This window comes from Zootoca vivipara, chromosome 11 (genome assembly GCF_963506605.1).
Source record: "Zootoca vivipara chromosome 11, rZooViv1.1, whole genome shotgun sequence".
Lineage (NCBI taxonomy): Eukaryota > Metazoa > Chordata > Lepidosauria > Squamata > Lacertidae > Zootoca > Zootoca vivipara.
Genome location: NC_083286.1, coordinates 41,498,082 through 41,513,910, shown reverse-complemented (window position 1 = coordinate 41,513,910; position 15,829 = coordinate 41,498,082). Strand labels below are relative to the sequence as shown.

Genomic DNA, 15,829 nt, shown 5'->3' with positions numbered 1-15,829 from the left:
GGGGGAGGGAGAACGTTGCTAAATTTCCACCTTCATAGATTACTGTCCTCAAAAATGGACACATCAATACAAAAGGCACAGAGGATTCATAGTGCATTTCCATTTAGTAGGGCAGTTGTGTGATTGTTACATCTTGTATCCAGAATGATTTTTTTCAGTACGTGGTGGTATTTTAAAGGAAACCATGAACCTCTTTTGCAAGTGAATCTGGCAATAAACCAGAACAAATGGACAACCACCACAGCTCTAAGGCTGCACCTAATAATGATATGATAGACTCATTGGGTATACATAATTTTGCCTGCTTCAATTGATCTCTGGCAAAACAGGCCTTGCAGGTTCTTGGAGTACTACTAAAACCTGCAAAACATGTTTGATCAGATACTATTAAGGGACAGGAAAAAAATTAATGTTCATGCAAAGGTAGATCTCTCAAACTGCACTTAGATATCTAAAGAACTCTCTTATATGTATATAGTCCATGACTCTTTGAATGTGATATGTATCAGATTGAGGATTATGTAAACTGAAACCTAATCTAGGGCTTGTTTCTTCCGAACTTAATTTAGAACATGTGCTAAGCAGTGAACAAAGACTGTATGACTAGCTGATTCTAGTTACAGGTAGTCTCACAAATTCCAGTTCAGATTTATAACCTGCCCTTGCTCAGAGATTCCATTGATAGGACTCATTTGCTGAATCCTGCCTGATACCTTTGAAGCAGATTTGTAGCACATTTCTCCGCTCAAAGAATCAGGGCACTGTTTGTTAAGGTTGCTGGGAACTGTAGCTCTGTGAGGGGCAAACTACTGTTCCCAGGATTTTTTGGGTGTGCATTAAATGTATAGTGTATATAAATCCTGGGGTTGCAACTACAAACATATAAAGCAAAAGGTACATTTTTGTTTTATATGTGAGGCAGTGAGGTGAGAGGAAGGTAGCCTTGTTTGTGTTCACTACTTAAATGTTAATAAAACCAGTGCCTTTCTCTGATGGAAAGCTACAGAACAAAAACGTTATCATCTCTTTTAAACAAGAGCATAGCAGCACCAACTCCTGACTCCACCCCAGGGGTCAGCAAAAGTTTTCAGTAGGGGGCCGCTCCACTGTCCCTCAGACCTTGTGGGGGGCCGGACTATATTTTTTTTGGGGGGGGGGAAATGATGCAAGAGCACCACGAGCCCCAGTGGCTGCTTACCTGTGTCTTGCGAGTGGCAGGGGCTGGCGGTGGCAGGATGATGAGCAGCGTGCGAAAGGGCTCTGGAGAGGGGCTGCTTAAAATGGCAGCCGCTCGAGCACTGCTGCTGCTGGCACCAACAAAGCCCAGCCCCCTTCCTCCTCTAGGCAAGGCGGGGAGAAGCCAGGAGGAGGGAGGGAGGAGGAGGGAAAGAACGTGCGCACTGGCGATCCATGCAGCGATTCCCGGACCATCTGCGGGCCGGATCCAGAAGGCAATTGGGCCTGATCCGGCCCATGGACCTTAGTTTGCCTACCCATGCTCCACCCAGATGCAACTAAGTGCAATCACTTAGTGATGAAATTATATAATGACAGTGTCCTCACAGCTTCTAAACTAGGGATGGGGAATCTGTGACCCTCCCGATATTGGTGAACTTCCACCTCCCTCAGGGCTGTGGTCAGGGATGATGTAGTTCAACACCCCTGTTCTAAGCTTTAGTAGAAAGTACTTGAGTCTAAAAACACAATAAGACAATATGAAGATAGTTCTCAAAATGGCACTGGTATTGTGGGGAGTTTCGTTAATCAACACAAATGCTGTTACAACTAGGGATGAGGAAGAAATTTGATTCAGGTCTCATTTAAAGCAGAATCTCTATCAAATTCACACTTTCTAAAGCAATATGCAAACTGAAACACGGCTATTGCTTGAATTTTGCACTTATCTGAATTTCACCATGCAGTTTGCCGACCAATGTTTACAAAAATACATATATTAGGGGGAAATGTTCGTGAAAGTGACTATATTGGTGAGAATAACATGCAAAATCACATTATACAGTATTAGGGGAAATAGCTTGCAAAAATATGAACATTAGTGAAAACTGAACATAAAACGTGTTTGTTGGGAGAAATTAACTGTAAAATGCTGATGAATTTTCAGGAGGATTTACTTTTTTAAAAAAATGACCTCACAGAATAGTTTCAACTCAAAAATAGAATCTGGAAAAGTGACACAGCTCAGTGATATAGTATCTGCTTTCCATGCAGATGGGCACCTGGCATCTCTGTGAGAGACTCATGTCTCGTTCTCTGAACGGGTGCTGCCAGCCAGTGCCAACAACACTGAGGTAGCGGACCAATGGCCTGACTCAGTATAAGGCAGCTTCCTATGTTCATTGCAACTCCGTTTGCAACGGTGTGGCTATTACATTGGGTGGGGAGTGGGGAAGCAGGGTCAAGGCCCTCAGTGAAAACTACAGTAAGGGACAACCTGATAAGCTCCAAGGTTAAAATTGTTCCTATTTGCTATTTTGGGAGGAGAAGTGAAAAGGGAAGCTTTTTACCTGTTCTCTTGGGACAGCAGTTTGATGCATGCTGTGTGCCCGCAGTACATAGCATACGTCAGGGGGGTGTTCTCATTGATGTCTCTTGGGCTGCAATCCACCCCCAGTTGTAACAAGGCCTTTACACAGTCAGTTTTTCCTGCTGCTGCAGCCCAGTGCAAAGGTGTCCTAGAGAGCAGAAAAATAAATCATTTTATAGCTTTGTAACCAGCTGAGGAGTCAAGCGCCTGTATGGAGTCAAGATTTTTGAGACATGGCAACTGTTCATTTTAATGCAATTACATGTCAGAGGCAACATAGTAGTTCACCACTTCCTATAAACCACGACTTTGTAAAATTCCTGGAGCTCATGGGATGCAATCAGGTCCAGTTAATCTTCCTGATACTTGCCTATGAAATACCATCTCCATTGTCCCTCTGACTCTACTTCAAAAGAGTTGAATTTCAACATCAAGCAGCCAAAGAAACCTGGATTTCGGCAGCACAGCCAATATTATATTTGCAGATCTCACACTCGGATGTAATTTGAGATTTGCCAATAGGACTTTGTACTGAGATCGAAGTTTTGCATCACAGCACAAATATTTGAAGATTTAATTATTTGTGTTAAATGGTGTGTTGGAGAGAGGTTTGTTTTTTAAAAAGTTTGTTTATAATTTCTGTATTCAACTTTTACATGGGGCTCCTAACAGTCTCCAATCCAGAAAAACCACCCAGTCTATACCTGCTTAACCTCAGTGCTCCAAGATAATTTCCATGAGCTTTATTTTATTTTATAAAATGGATATTATATGCTTTTACACCATAGTGTTAAAACATTCTTAACAATTAAAAAAAAGGGATCTCCTTATGTCTTGAAACTCTTTTAAAAATATATATAAAACATTTCTATACTGACTTTTGGTTCTAAAAACGCAAATACTTATCTATTGTGGGCTTTTCTTCTTTTTACAGTAGACTTTTAAAATAAAATGAGAGCTGCTGGGACCTAGGGAGGCCATGCGCTCCACTGTACAGGGGACTGTCTTCTATTTGAAGGGCTGTCAGAAGATGGCTCGCAATTTGAAGGAGCCCTCTGTTTGAAAGGGCAAAAGCCTACCTGAGATTCTCATCGTCTACCCTGTAAACCTTTCCCTTTTAAACCCCAGACATGCAAGAAGCACTTCCTCCTTTACCTTATTACTTATTAGATAATAACTCACAAGGCTCCTCCCTAGTGAGCTGTGGTGGCACAAAATCAACTCTGGCCAACATTTAAGCAAACAACATGTTAAGAAACGCCTTCCAAAAACACTTGCTTTTTCTCCTTTGCAGAACCGTAACAGCAAAGGTTAAGGAACCCACTTGCTGAGTTGTTGCTGAGCAAGGAGGATCCATGGAGAGTATCATTTCATAAGGGGACACGTTTCATAAGAAAGCCGCCAAACCTCCTTGACTGTAGGTCAAAAAACAATGAGGGTCCCTGCCAGAGCTCTGCAGCTCTTTTCAGTTGGTTTCCATGGTCACCTGTCATCCACGTCGAGGGCCTGCAGGTTGCATTCTGGGACTCTAGCCAGCTCACTGATAATGTCGCTGTATCCTGCAGCGGCAGCAATGTGGAGGCAAGTCTTCCCATTCTCATCGTCGTAGTTTATGATCGAGGGACCCTGGCGGTGGCTCAGGATGATAGAGCAAAGGATCCGATTCCCGCTCTGAAAACCAACCATATATGTGTGTGTTCGCGGAGAAGAAGACGTAATGAACAACAGCAACTACTACTCCTACTAACTTTGTGTGTACAGTGGAACCTCGGTTTACGAACGCAATCTGTTCCATGGAGGCGTTCATAAACGGAGGCATTTGCTCCCCGATAGAGCGCTTCTGCACACGCACGCGCTGTGCAGATCGCTTCTGAACATGCGCAAGCTGCGCAGAAGCGATCTGCGCATCCAACTCCACAGAACCCGGAGGTAAACACTTCCGGGTCCGCGGCATTCGTAAACAGAGGCGTTCATAAACAGAGGTAGTTGCAAACTGAGGTTCCACTGTATGTGGTGTTCCCTCTTGCACCGCAAAGGCATGTGCTATATATTTAGCTTTCAACCAGTCTGTTAATTAAATTTAAACCGATATATAGCTTCAATCAGTGTTTGAGACTCATGATAGAGCAATTTCAGCGGTATTTCCCCCCGGAATGGTAACTTTGCTTTAAAAGACAATTTGTTGTTAACGGTAGGAAAAAATTCCCGTTGGCAGCAGGATATGTTTTTAGAAACTTTGTTTTATTAACTTGTTTGTTTCCTGCCCTGAGCTCTTTTGGGAGGAAGGGGGGCGGACAAACAAACAAACAAACAAACAACAAATGACTGTGAGATGTGGAAAAAATACAGTATTCTCTAATGCAGAAAGTACCACTTCATCAAAATGGTTGCTATGAGTTCAGTCTTGTTGCTTTATTATTATTATTATTATTATTATTATTATTATTATTATTATTATTATTATTATTTTTACTACCTGTCCTTCACCAGTAGGTTCTGGGGCAGATTACAACAATTTAAAATTCAGTATTCAAAATGTTTAAAACAAATTACAGTCACCGGAATAGGGTGGGTCCTCTAAGCACACGTATCAGGGTCAAAGGCCATGGTAAAGAGGCATGCCTTCAACATTTGCTAGAAGTTGTATAGTGAATGTGGCAGCCACACATCTGTGAGGATGGAATTCCACAACTTAGGGGTTGCCCCAGGGAATGCCCTCTCCTGAGCTAGCACCCCACTGAACTTCTGAGGGTAGTCAAACTCACAAGAGGGCTCTCTCTGCTAATCTTAACACCCCAGTGGGGGTCTGTAGGGGGGGTCACTCAAATATGTTGGGGCCTAGGTTGTTTAGGGCTTTAAGCATTAGTGGGAGCACTTTGAACTGTGCCCAGAAATGAACTTAGAAGGCAAGGGGCACCCCAGGAGCCAACAACATCCCAGGATGACAAACCAGATGATTGATTAGGAGGTGAATCAAGGGAGAATGAGAGGAGAAAGAGAGATGTTGGGAGAAGTGGTTCTTCAGACCTGAGGAATCAGGGTGAGAATATTCACTTTATTACAATAGATTTGATAAACGCCTCCCTCCCTATAACTAAAAGGTAAAGGTAAAGGGACCCCTGACCATTAGGTCCAGTTGTGACCGACTCTGGGGTTGCGGCGCTCATCTCGCATTATTGGCCGAGGGAGCTAGCATACAGCTTCCGGGTCATGTGGCCAGCATGACAAAGCCGCTTCTGGTGAACCAGAGCAGCACACGGAAACGCAGTTTACCTTCCCGCTGTAGCAATACCTATTTATCTACTTGCACTTTGACGTGCTTTCGAACTGCTAGGTTGGCAGGAGCTGGGACCGAGCAATGGGAGCTCATCCTGTCGTAGGGATTCGAACTGCCAAACTTCTGATTGGCAAGCCCTTGGCTCAGTGGTTTAATCCACAGCGCCATCTGCGTCCCATTAACTGCGTCCCTATAACTAGTGCCTTTTAAATCTGTTTTGCTTCTCTTACTCAAATCTGTGAAACTGGTGTTACAAGTGCTGGTTAATCATTCTTCTGTTGGGTGGGTTGCTTCTGAATAGTGGAGAATGGTCAGTTTATATGTTATCAATGGGAGCCAATGATTAAGTTCTCCTGGTAGCTAGGAATCTCTTTATGGTTTTGAATGAGACGCCACCAGAGCTTAGAGAACATGACACATTTACAGCTGAGGGGTAGGGCCAGAGAGACTGCAAAAGAGCAGATTTGTGTTTTGAATGTGATACTACAGGGAAAGGGACAGAGAGAGCTATGAGTCAGCCAAAGGTGAAGCTCATTGGAGTCTCCATGTTTCTCTGCAGATCTGCTATTTGTTTGTCTCCACGTAAGCTCCACTTGAGTATTTGTAAATACTGTAGAGCAAACATTACAAAGACACCCTAGGTCTCCACTGCTCTTTTTTATCAAGAGGAATCTGAGCCTAGAGTCCATTCTGAGTATTACTGCACCGCAAATAAAATATTTTTAATGCCCGTTTGAAATATAGTTTAGATTGCTCAACCGTATGCATTTCACCCAGCTCTGCTTATGTTTCCTGGCAGCATCATAAAAAAAAAGAGAGAGCTTCCAATGGGTAGATAGCAAATGATGCCAAGGATCCAACGAACATAGCTGCCAAGTCTCCCGTTTTTCGCGGGAAACCCCCATATTTAAACCCATTTCCCGCTGTTATCCCGAATAGAGAAAAATCCCGTAAATCCCCCGGATTTCCTACCTGCCAGGTAGGCTCCTTCTGCGCATGTCCGGACATGCACAAAACCGATTTCGGGTGCCGCTCTGCCCATGTCTGGGCACCGGAAATCAGGCAGAGCCGGTACTGGAAGCTGCTTCTATGCATGTCCAGACATGCTGGTGCCGGGCTGCTGCTGATCCCAGATTTTTCTTACCGGGAGTTGGTGGGTATGCCAACGAACTAGTTTTGTGCTCCCAAAGGGGACTGGAAAAACAGTGCCAGGGCCAGGCACCTGTAGCTTCCATCTTCAGTTCCTCAGATCGACTTTGGGCCTCGATGGACCACCACAAAGGGATACTAAATTGGAGGCAGACCCCAGAGGCATTGTGGATACTGGTGTTGATGGCAGCTGTAGCTGCCTGGCTTGGCACTTCTCTGTTCATGCTGGGCATTTGTCCAATTACACTATATGCCGCTGTGGGGCCTGGCTGAAGCCTTTGCACAAATGCATATTTTTGGACCTCAGCACGTGTCTTTTAAGCCAGTGGTACATTCCATTTCCATCCCTCTTTCAACCACAAGTCAGTGCTTTTACATTTCTTGTCATTAAGCATCCTTTGTGGTGAGCCAGTTTCTACAAAGGTGACTCATTTCTTTGAATGTTGAAGGTAGCCGTGGGTATATGAACGTAACTCACGCTGACATATTCAAAACAAACAGTGACATAATTCTATGCATTTTTATAAGAGGGTAAATGATTCATTTTATTTATTCTGTCCTTATCTTATGGCCCAATCCTGGTCGCATTCTTTCCTCTGCTTCCCTAGCTACAAGTGGTGTGTCTGAGTAACAGAACTGGATTAACTCTTATGAAAAATGTTCTATAGATCCCCAGGCAGATTTGGGATCCTGAGAAATATATACTTCCCATGCTCACCTTACAGATTACTCATTTGTTCTTCTTGTTGTTTTTACTTCCAGTGGTTTCACATTATGAAACACAACAGGATCAAGTGAAGAGACACATTTGCTTTTTGAAAAGGTTGACAGCTGTACTATACCTGGACTGCCCAGTGAAGAGCTGTTTTAAAATCTTTGTCCACCAACACTGGATCAGCTCCTTTATGCAGCAGGATTTGTGTGTGCTGGGGTCGATTGTGGAATGCAGCCCAGTGAAGAGACGCCATCCCCTGAAAATCACAACCGAGGACATCAAAGCTTTGGGCAATGAATGACAGCCCTAGAAGTAGGGATAATAAGGTTATGAAACAATAGATTTGCCAATGTCCATGAGGGAGCCAAAAGCAACCCTCATCCTGCCTGGACCTAACACTACCTCTGTGGAGACTTTGCACTGATTTACAGCCGGGGGGGGGTATTCACACCCCTGATTCGCACCCCAAAGGCCTTTGCCTGCCTGGAACATGTCTTTGAACTCTGGTGATGTCTCTTCCTGGCTTGGATGGAGGATAGAGAGGGGCGTTTGAATGTGTGATGAAACTAGCCCATTGGACAAAAGTAACATTTACATTAATTGCTGCACCAACTTTTGCCCCTCTCACTGGCCCGGCATGTGGTCTTGAGATGATTGCCCAGTAACCCTCAGGAGAAAAAAGGTTCCCCAACCCTGACCTAGTGCAACAAACTCACTGGGTTTAGGAAAGCAACAGAGCTATGTATTGAAAAGTGTGAGATTCCTGCATTGCAGGGGGTTGGATTAGATGACCCTTGGGGTCCCTTCCAACTCTACAGTTCTATGATTCTATGAATGGATGGTTAATGGGAAGATGTCTAAACACCCAGCCACCAAATCAGGATGAATGCTCCTTGTGATATAACCACCCCATAAACAAACTAGAATTAAACTTCAATAAAGCCAGACATAGTCTAACCACTGTGTAAGATTTGTGTGAGCAAATCAGGATGAATGATAAACAGGTTATCTCGAGGGGCCTTGTGCCTCAACCCAGCACTCCTTGGCCATGCTTAGTCCTCACTGGGCTTTTTTTTAACCCCTCCCCTTTTAACATCTGCAAATCTGGGTGTTTTCCTGATTCTGCTAATACCTCCGTCTTGTGCGTGGTGCCATTATGGCTACATAAGCAATGGCACAGATCTCTGAATATAGAGGCAATTGTAATAATGTGTGCCCCCCAATCTCTAATTGATAAGAGACTCCAGGGTGTCAGTGCTTACCCAGGGTGCAGTTTCCTTGGAATGGAGACTGGGGACTCGCTCAGCTAGATTGGTAAATAAAAAGTCTGTGGTACATGCATTATAACACTGTGACACCAGATGGCGCTGTGGAGTTCCATTTTTGCCAACGTGATTTATCATACAAAGTTTACAATGCGTTTTCCTGAAACACTTCTTTGATGTGTCTAGATCCAGTCTAGGGTGGCTTTATTTGTACACATATACAACCTGAACATAGGATGGAAGGGACCACAGCATTAACACTGCACAGGTCTTGCTTCCCCATTAGGTTCCCGGAGCACAGAGCAAGACAAGTCTTTGTGTCTCCAGCTTCCAGCACCAGCCAAAACTCACATAAACACAGCTCCCCTTCACCTATTGTTATCCCTCTTAGGATGATATGGCAGCCAGCCAGGTGAGCTGGGAAAAGGCCCACTCATTTGTCTCTATGGCCACAGGGCAATCAATCTTTTGGGACATGTAAATGAAAGTACTTAACTTGCCAGCTAAGGCCATTATCTTACAAAGAAACTGGTCTGACCAGTTCAGCAGGTTTCCTCCTATAGACTATAACTTCACAAATACAGGATCACATGTTTGGAAGGGACCTACTGATAACATCCAGACCAGGGGTCAGCAAACTTTTTCAGCAGGGGGCCGGTCCACTATCCCTCAGACCTTGTGGGGGGCCGGACTATATTTTGAAAAAACATATGAACGAATTCCTATGCCCCACAAATAACCCAGAGATGCATTTTAAATAAAAGGACACATTCTACTCATGTAAAAACACCAGGCAGGCCCCACAAATAACCCAGAGATGCATTTTAAATAAAAGGACACATTCTATTCATGTAAAAACATGCTGATTCCTGGACCGTTTGCGGGTTGGATTTAGAAGACGATTGGGCCACATCCGGCCTCCGGGCCTTAGTTTGGGAACCCCTGATCCAGACTGACCCCCACAAACTATAACAGTATGTCCACGTGTTCAATCCTAGTTTGCAGTCATTGAAAACAGTTCAGTTGGCTTGTTTGCACCAAGCATGGTGCAGTCTGGACAGAAAACATCAGTGCCAAGTACAGGGCTTTTTTTTCCAGCCGGAACTCACTGGAACTCAGTTCTGGCACCTCTCAGTTGGGTACTATTGCCATTATAAGAGAACAAGGGAAGCATTCACGGTGAGTTCCGGCACCTCTTTTTCTAGAAAAATAGCAGTGGCCAAGTGGATGCTAAATGTCTTTGTGAACCGGCCCTCAGATTTTTAAGCATGAAGCACGCCTTCACCCGTCAATAGCAATCCTTATACACCACACAACAAGTACATTTTAGGGGATGCTAGTTTGCTTACCTCATTGTCCTGGTGGTTGATTTCGCTGAGATCAGACTGCTGTAGCAGCACAGATAAAAGCCTGAGGAGGACAAAGTGACATTCCACGTCAAAATAAAAGGCAAAACCAAATTCAGAGAAAGTCATGGTCCCATTTCAGTAAGAACGAAGCACCTTTATGTCATAGTGACATAACAATTAAACATGTGCTTAACTTTCACTTCACTTCCAAGTCAATGGAACCTAAATGTACTTAACTTTAATTAATTGTCTGTGTTTCTACCGGGTATGCTTTTGTCACGGCCTTTGGTTAGCACAGTAAACTTACTGAAGCTTTAATTAATTTAATTAGCCGTATGTTTTTAACAGTACTGTATAAGCTGAAAAGTTAGAACCTTAGAGTCAGTGGCCTTGCCCCACATACTTCCCCAAAAATGGTTCAGATCCAGTGTCACATTATCACACTGTGTTAAAAAACAAGAAATAGTACCCATGTAGAAAGCAAAACAGAAAAAAGATATTGTGTCCATTACAAGAGAGGGGGGCGGACGGACTTGTTATCGTACTTAACCAGACAGAGCTTGTTTCTTTTTCTTTTTTGTGTGTCTTACTCGGCACTTGTATTTTGTTCTTTTTATTTTTCAATAAAGAATATAAAATAAATTAAAAATTATCACGCGGTCGAGCACTCCTCCCTCTATTGTCCCTTGCTAAAGGGGAGAAAGCAACTGGCTTAGCATTATGTGCAAACCCCAGGGCTTGTGGTTTTTCTGCAAACAAAGAAGAAACCAGGGGTCATTATTGGTTCCCTGTTCATGGTTTATTTGGGTGAAACAAAGCACGAGTGCTGGTTCACACACCAGGTTAAGGCAGCTGCTCCAGGATTTGTTTTCTTACTCTAGGATAGGCAGAGCAAAGCGGGGAATGCTCAAGTTGTGTGCCCTAGTGTGCCTCTTGTTCTCGAGTTACGGTAAATTATCTGACTATGTTCAGGGTCGGGTTAAGACCTTGAGAGGCCCTAAACACTTAAAAGATTTTGGTGCCCCCATATATATCACATTCAAAATATAAACAATAATAAAGCGTAAAATAAAATTTTATTTTTTTCAAAATGAAACAAAACCTACTGGAAGATGGAAAATGGATCTTCATGGATATGAATACCACCATTGGGAAAAATCTATATAAATAGAGACTTGCCCCAATTCAGCAATATATTCCAGGATGTTTTTTATTTGAGTTACCTTCGTAGCTGTCAAGTTCTCCCTTTTTTTAAGGGACATTCCCTTATGCTGAATAGGCTTCCTCGCAAGAAAAGGGAAAACTTGACAGCTATGGTTGCCTTTTGGTGGTAAGAGATATGGCAAGATAGGCATTAATTTATGGCAATGTGAATTTTGCATTTACCATAACTCAAACTAAGGTTTAGCACAGGGGTCGGCAAAGTTTTTGTGGCTTGGGCAGGTTCACGTTCCTGCAGACGCCGCGGTGGGCTGGAGTGTGTGTGTGTGCACACACGCATGCACAAACACTATTTCCTGTGCTCCTTCTGGCGCGCAGGAGGCATGCACAGCTTCCCATTGGCTGCAGGAGCTTCCTGCAGCCAATGGGAAGCCGGCCAGTGTCACAGAGGGCGGTCCCCGCTCTGCTCTGCAACAGTTTAGCACGGCACACGGGAGCCGACTGAGCAGGCGGGGGGGGTACATGGGCCGATTAAACAACCCCCATGGGCCACAAGTGGCCCATGGGCCTTAGGTTGCCGACCCCTAGTTTAGTTTAGCACCATGGGAAACAAGCCCTGTTTCACATGCTTCCTTCTTGCATGCTCCATTTCAAATAGTTATTTAGACAAACTATACTTTGACCTCACTACAGCTGAACTGACAAATTATCATTCGCACTTGTCCATGAGCAGAAGGGAGTTTGTTCACGAAATGAGAACTATTCTTATGAAACAGATCCTACCTGTGTGTAACTATCTTTCCATAAATAGAAAATAAATTGGGATTTTCAAATGGTCATGTCAATCACTCAAAAAGTTTTGGAATTATCACACCCACACACCAATTGTGTTAGGAGAAAGATAGAAAGGGTGGCTTGGATCCTAACTTTCTTTCCATCCATGGAACAGAGTTCATGTTCATGCAACACGGTTTATTTTTCTTCCCTTTTCCTGGGCTGCTCCCTGCACCCCCACCAAATGTGGGTAACATGATGTTTTGAATTTTATACAAGTATCAGAACACACCCTTATGCTGCACAATTTGAGATGTCTTAGTGCTGAATTTAGTTTTTTTTAAAAAAGTATTATTAATATTCTTATATTTTCTTCTGGATACACATTGATTTCTTAAATGGGCATTGCTGTTTGTGTTCCTTGCCATGTTGAGCAAAGATGAAGAGAAAAACAAATGGACATGGCAAAGATCTGTGGCACTTCAGCAGTGCTTTCTGGTAATGGAGTGATCATATTCAGAAGATCTAATTTTGCTGATTTGGGATAATAAGACAGATGAAAAGGAGCTGAACAGCTGGCACACTTCTGCTCCGACCAAAGGTCTGCCCGTTACCATGGGGACTGTAGAAATTTATTTTGCAGGGATCTCTCTTTGTTGCTGCTAAACTAAATTACCGCCCCCTTTCCAAATATCAGTGCTGGCCCCTATTCTATGGATGTTTTATTTAATGATAATGCCCTCTTGGTTGCCTTGAAACCTTCCAAGAGTACTGTTCAAATGATGTGTGTAAAAAAGAACGAGGATGCCAGAAAATTAGAAAAGCAACTGAAAATTGAGATTGCTTGAGAGAAGTGGATGGAAGCGGTTTGTGAAGCATAATGGGTGCCTGATACACTCATGGAAGCACAATGTTCAATATTTTCATCAGAGGTAGCACACACACTGGTAACATCCTGTTTGTTTCCTTAAAATGGATTAGGTGTTGTTGCATACATGGGTCCAAATCAAGCTGTGATTTGCACAGAATGAAGCAAGTGCTACCGTTGCTTCTTGCCTGCTTCAAGGAAATCAATATTACCGTAAATTAAAAAATAATGACACTGTCTTTGGTTTTGCATGCATTTGCATCACAGAAACCAACGGTGCACAGGATCACAGCCCATAAGAACCACAATAATTTGATGGATTATCTTGATAACATGAGTATCAAGTGATTTCTTGTTGGTATTGTTAAACGTTCCATGCAGTGGTTCTCCACAACTGAGGAAACTAAGGCAAATCTTAGCTACAGAATTGAACTGGTTGAATTATCAACCTTTTGCACAGTGTTGGATGTGGTTGTCTGGAATTGTGGCTGTTTACTTACCTTGGCACAATCCTGAAGAAACTAACAAGAGGCTTAAATCCCCCTTTATGGTTTCTTGTGTGGATTATGTTAATGCCTGATCATTGTTCACCCAGCAGAGAGACATTTCTAAATAGGAAGAGCATTTGCATGAACTAGTTTTTTTCCATATGGAGGCTGTACTCATGAACACTCATTGGTTTCTGCAGTTACCGCAATTGCACTTTTTGCAGAAACTATAGTACCGTATATATGTGAAGCTCCATTGGGATATCCTTCATAGGAATAGTGGCTGTATATGAACCTCTCTTGGTCACAAGTTCAGTAGCAGCACCAGACACTTCTTCTGTACTTTGATGACTGATAGACCCTAGGGTGGTATTTAATGTAAGTTTTAGCCAGAGTAAACCTATGGAAATTGATGGGCATGACTAGGGTCCATTGATTTCAATAGGTCTACTCTGAATAAAACTTGCATTAAATACCACCCCAGAGTTCAAGTACAGCAAGCAACTTCTTCTTCTTCTTTCTTTGGCGATCACTCATAGCCGAGTAAGATTGTCTTCCATAAACATGATTTTAACAATGGGTCCATAAGTGACTGTGGAGGCCAATTCTGGATCCACACGTCCTTCCACAGGGGGGGCATTGGTTTCCAGGTGGGAATTTATCATGGTGTGGATTTGCCAAGCGTGCCTTCCTCTTAGCATGTTTCTCCCTTGCATTCTGAGATCGAGTTTCTTCAAAGCCCATGACACCTTTGGTAAAGGCTGTTCTCCAACTGGAGCACTCGCAGACCAGTGTTTCCCAGTTGTCAGTGTTTATACTACATTTTTAAAGATTTGCCTTGAGACAGTCTTAAAACCTCTTTTGTTGACCACCAGCATTACGCTTTCTAGTTTTAAGTTCGGAATAGAGTAGTTGCTTTGGAAGACGATCATCAGGCACAACATGACCAGTCCAACAAAGTTGATGTTGAAGAATCTTCGCTTCTTCCAGTACACTGATATTAGTTCGCCTGTCTTCCCAAGTGATGTGTAAAATTTTTTCGGAGACACCGTTGATGGAATCTTTCGAGGAGTTGGAGATGGCGTTTATAAGTGGTCCATGTTTCACAAGCATATAGTAAGGTTGGTAGTACAATAGCTTTGTAAACAAGCACTTTGGTTTCCCTGCGAATGTCCTGGTCCTCAAACACTCTGCACTTCAATCAGGAGACAGCCGCAACAGCAAGCAACACCACAGCTGTGAAAACCTTCACCAGCAACCCTTTATGTGCAGTTAATTATTACTACAGGACGCCCAGGCAGGTAGAAAAGTATGATTAATAATACAAAAAGGCTGAAATTCTAATGAGTCTTATCAACCTCTTTTATTACCTAAGAGGGACCATGCTATAACCACTATGAGCCATAATGAAAAAGCTACAGATTACAGATCTATTAAAAGATTAATTATCTGTAGCTGTCTGGTGATTTCAAAGAGAATACCTGACATTGGGATCAGCAGTGGCAGCGTGTAGTGGCAACCTTCCATTTTTATCTGGGATGTTCTGTTTGGCACCATTTCTCAGCAGGCTGACGCAACCTTCCAGCCAGCCCTGAAAGTGAATCAAAAAGAAAAAGGCTGTTCAAATTCCAGCAGACTTTTTTTTAACTATGTGTACTGGATATGAATTTGCTTCAACAATCATTTTTTTAAAAAGGTAACAGTGCAACCTTTGCATGACTACCCAGAAACAAGTCCCATTGATTCCAGCATGTCTTACTCCTAGGTAAGACGTAGACATAGGACTGCAATCTATATTTCTAGGTTTGGGACTTAAATACTGAGTTAATAAGACCTCAGAGGTTGTGCTAATTTGTAGGTCTACCTTTCCTGATGTTTCATGGCATTACATCTGCTGAAGCAGGGGTTCTTAACCTGTGGTCCATAGAACTAGGGGGTCCATGAACACAATACAAAAAATGATTTCCAGTGCAATGAAATAATTTATAACAACCAGGAGGTAGAATCTATAGGACATGTCCTTCTGTTTTGCAATTTCTAGTTCAGCAGCATACGATTACTGAACGACAATTTTTCTGATGAAGAGATATTCTACATAACGCTGGGCAAAGGAAATGTTTACTTCAGAAGATGATGTGTGTGCTTAAAAAAAACACCCTAGTGGAACTGTTGCAATTTTAACAAATGCATTTTTAATGACACCTCATTTAAACTGCTAGCAGTCCCTTTGACAATGTC

General features: G+C 42.9%; 1 protein-coding gene across 1 annotated transcript in view; it reads right to left on the bottom strand.

Annotated features, from left to right (window-relative positions):
• ANKRD55 (ankyrin repeat domain 55) overlaps positions 1-15,829 on the bottom strand; it is a 37,896-nt gene that overhangs the window by 8,309 nt on the left and 13,758 nt on the right. Inside the window, 5 exon segments of the mRNA XM_060280253.1 lie at positions 2,526-2,693; positions 4,032-4,216; positions 7,814-7,942; positions 10,301-10,361; positions 15,073-15,182. Coding sequence (XP_060136236.1) covers positions 2,526-2,693; positions 4,032-4,216; positions 7,814-7,942; positions 10,301-10,361; positions 15,073-15,182 — 653 coding nt within the window.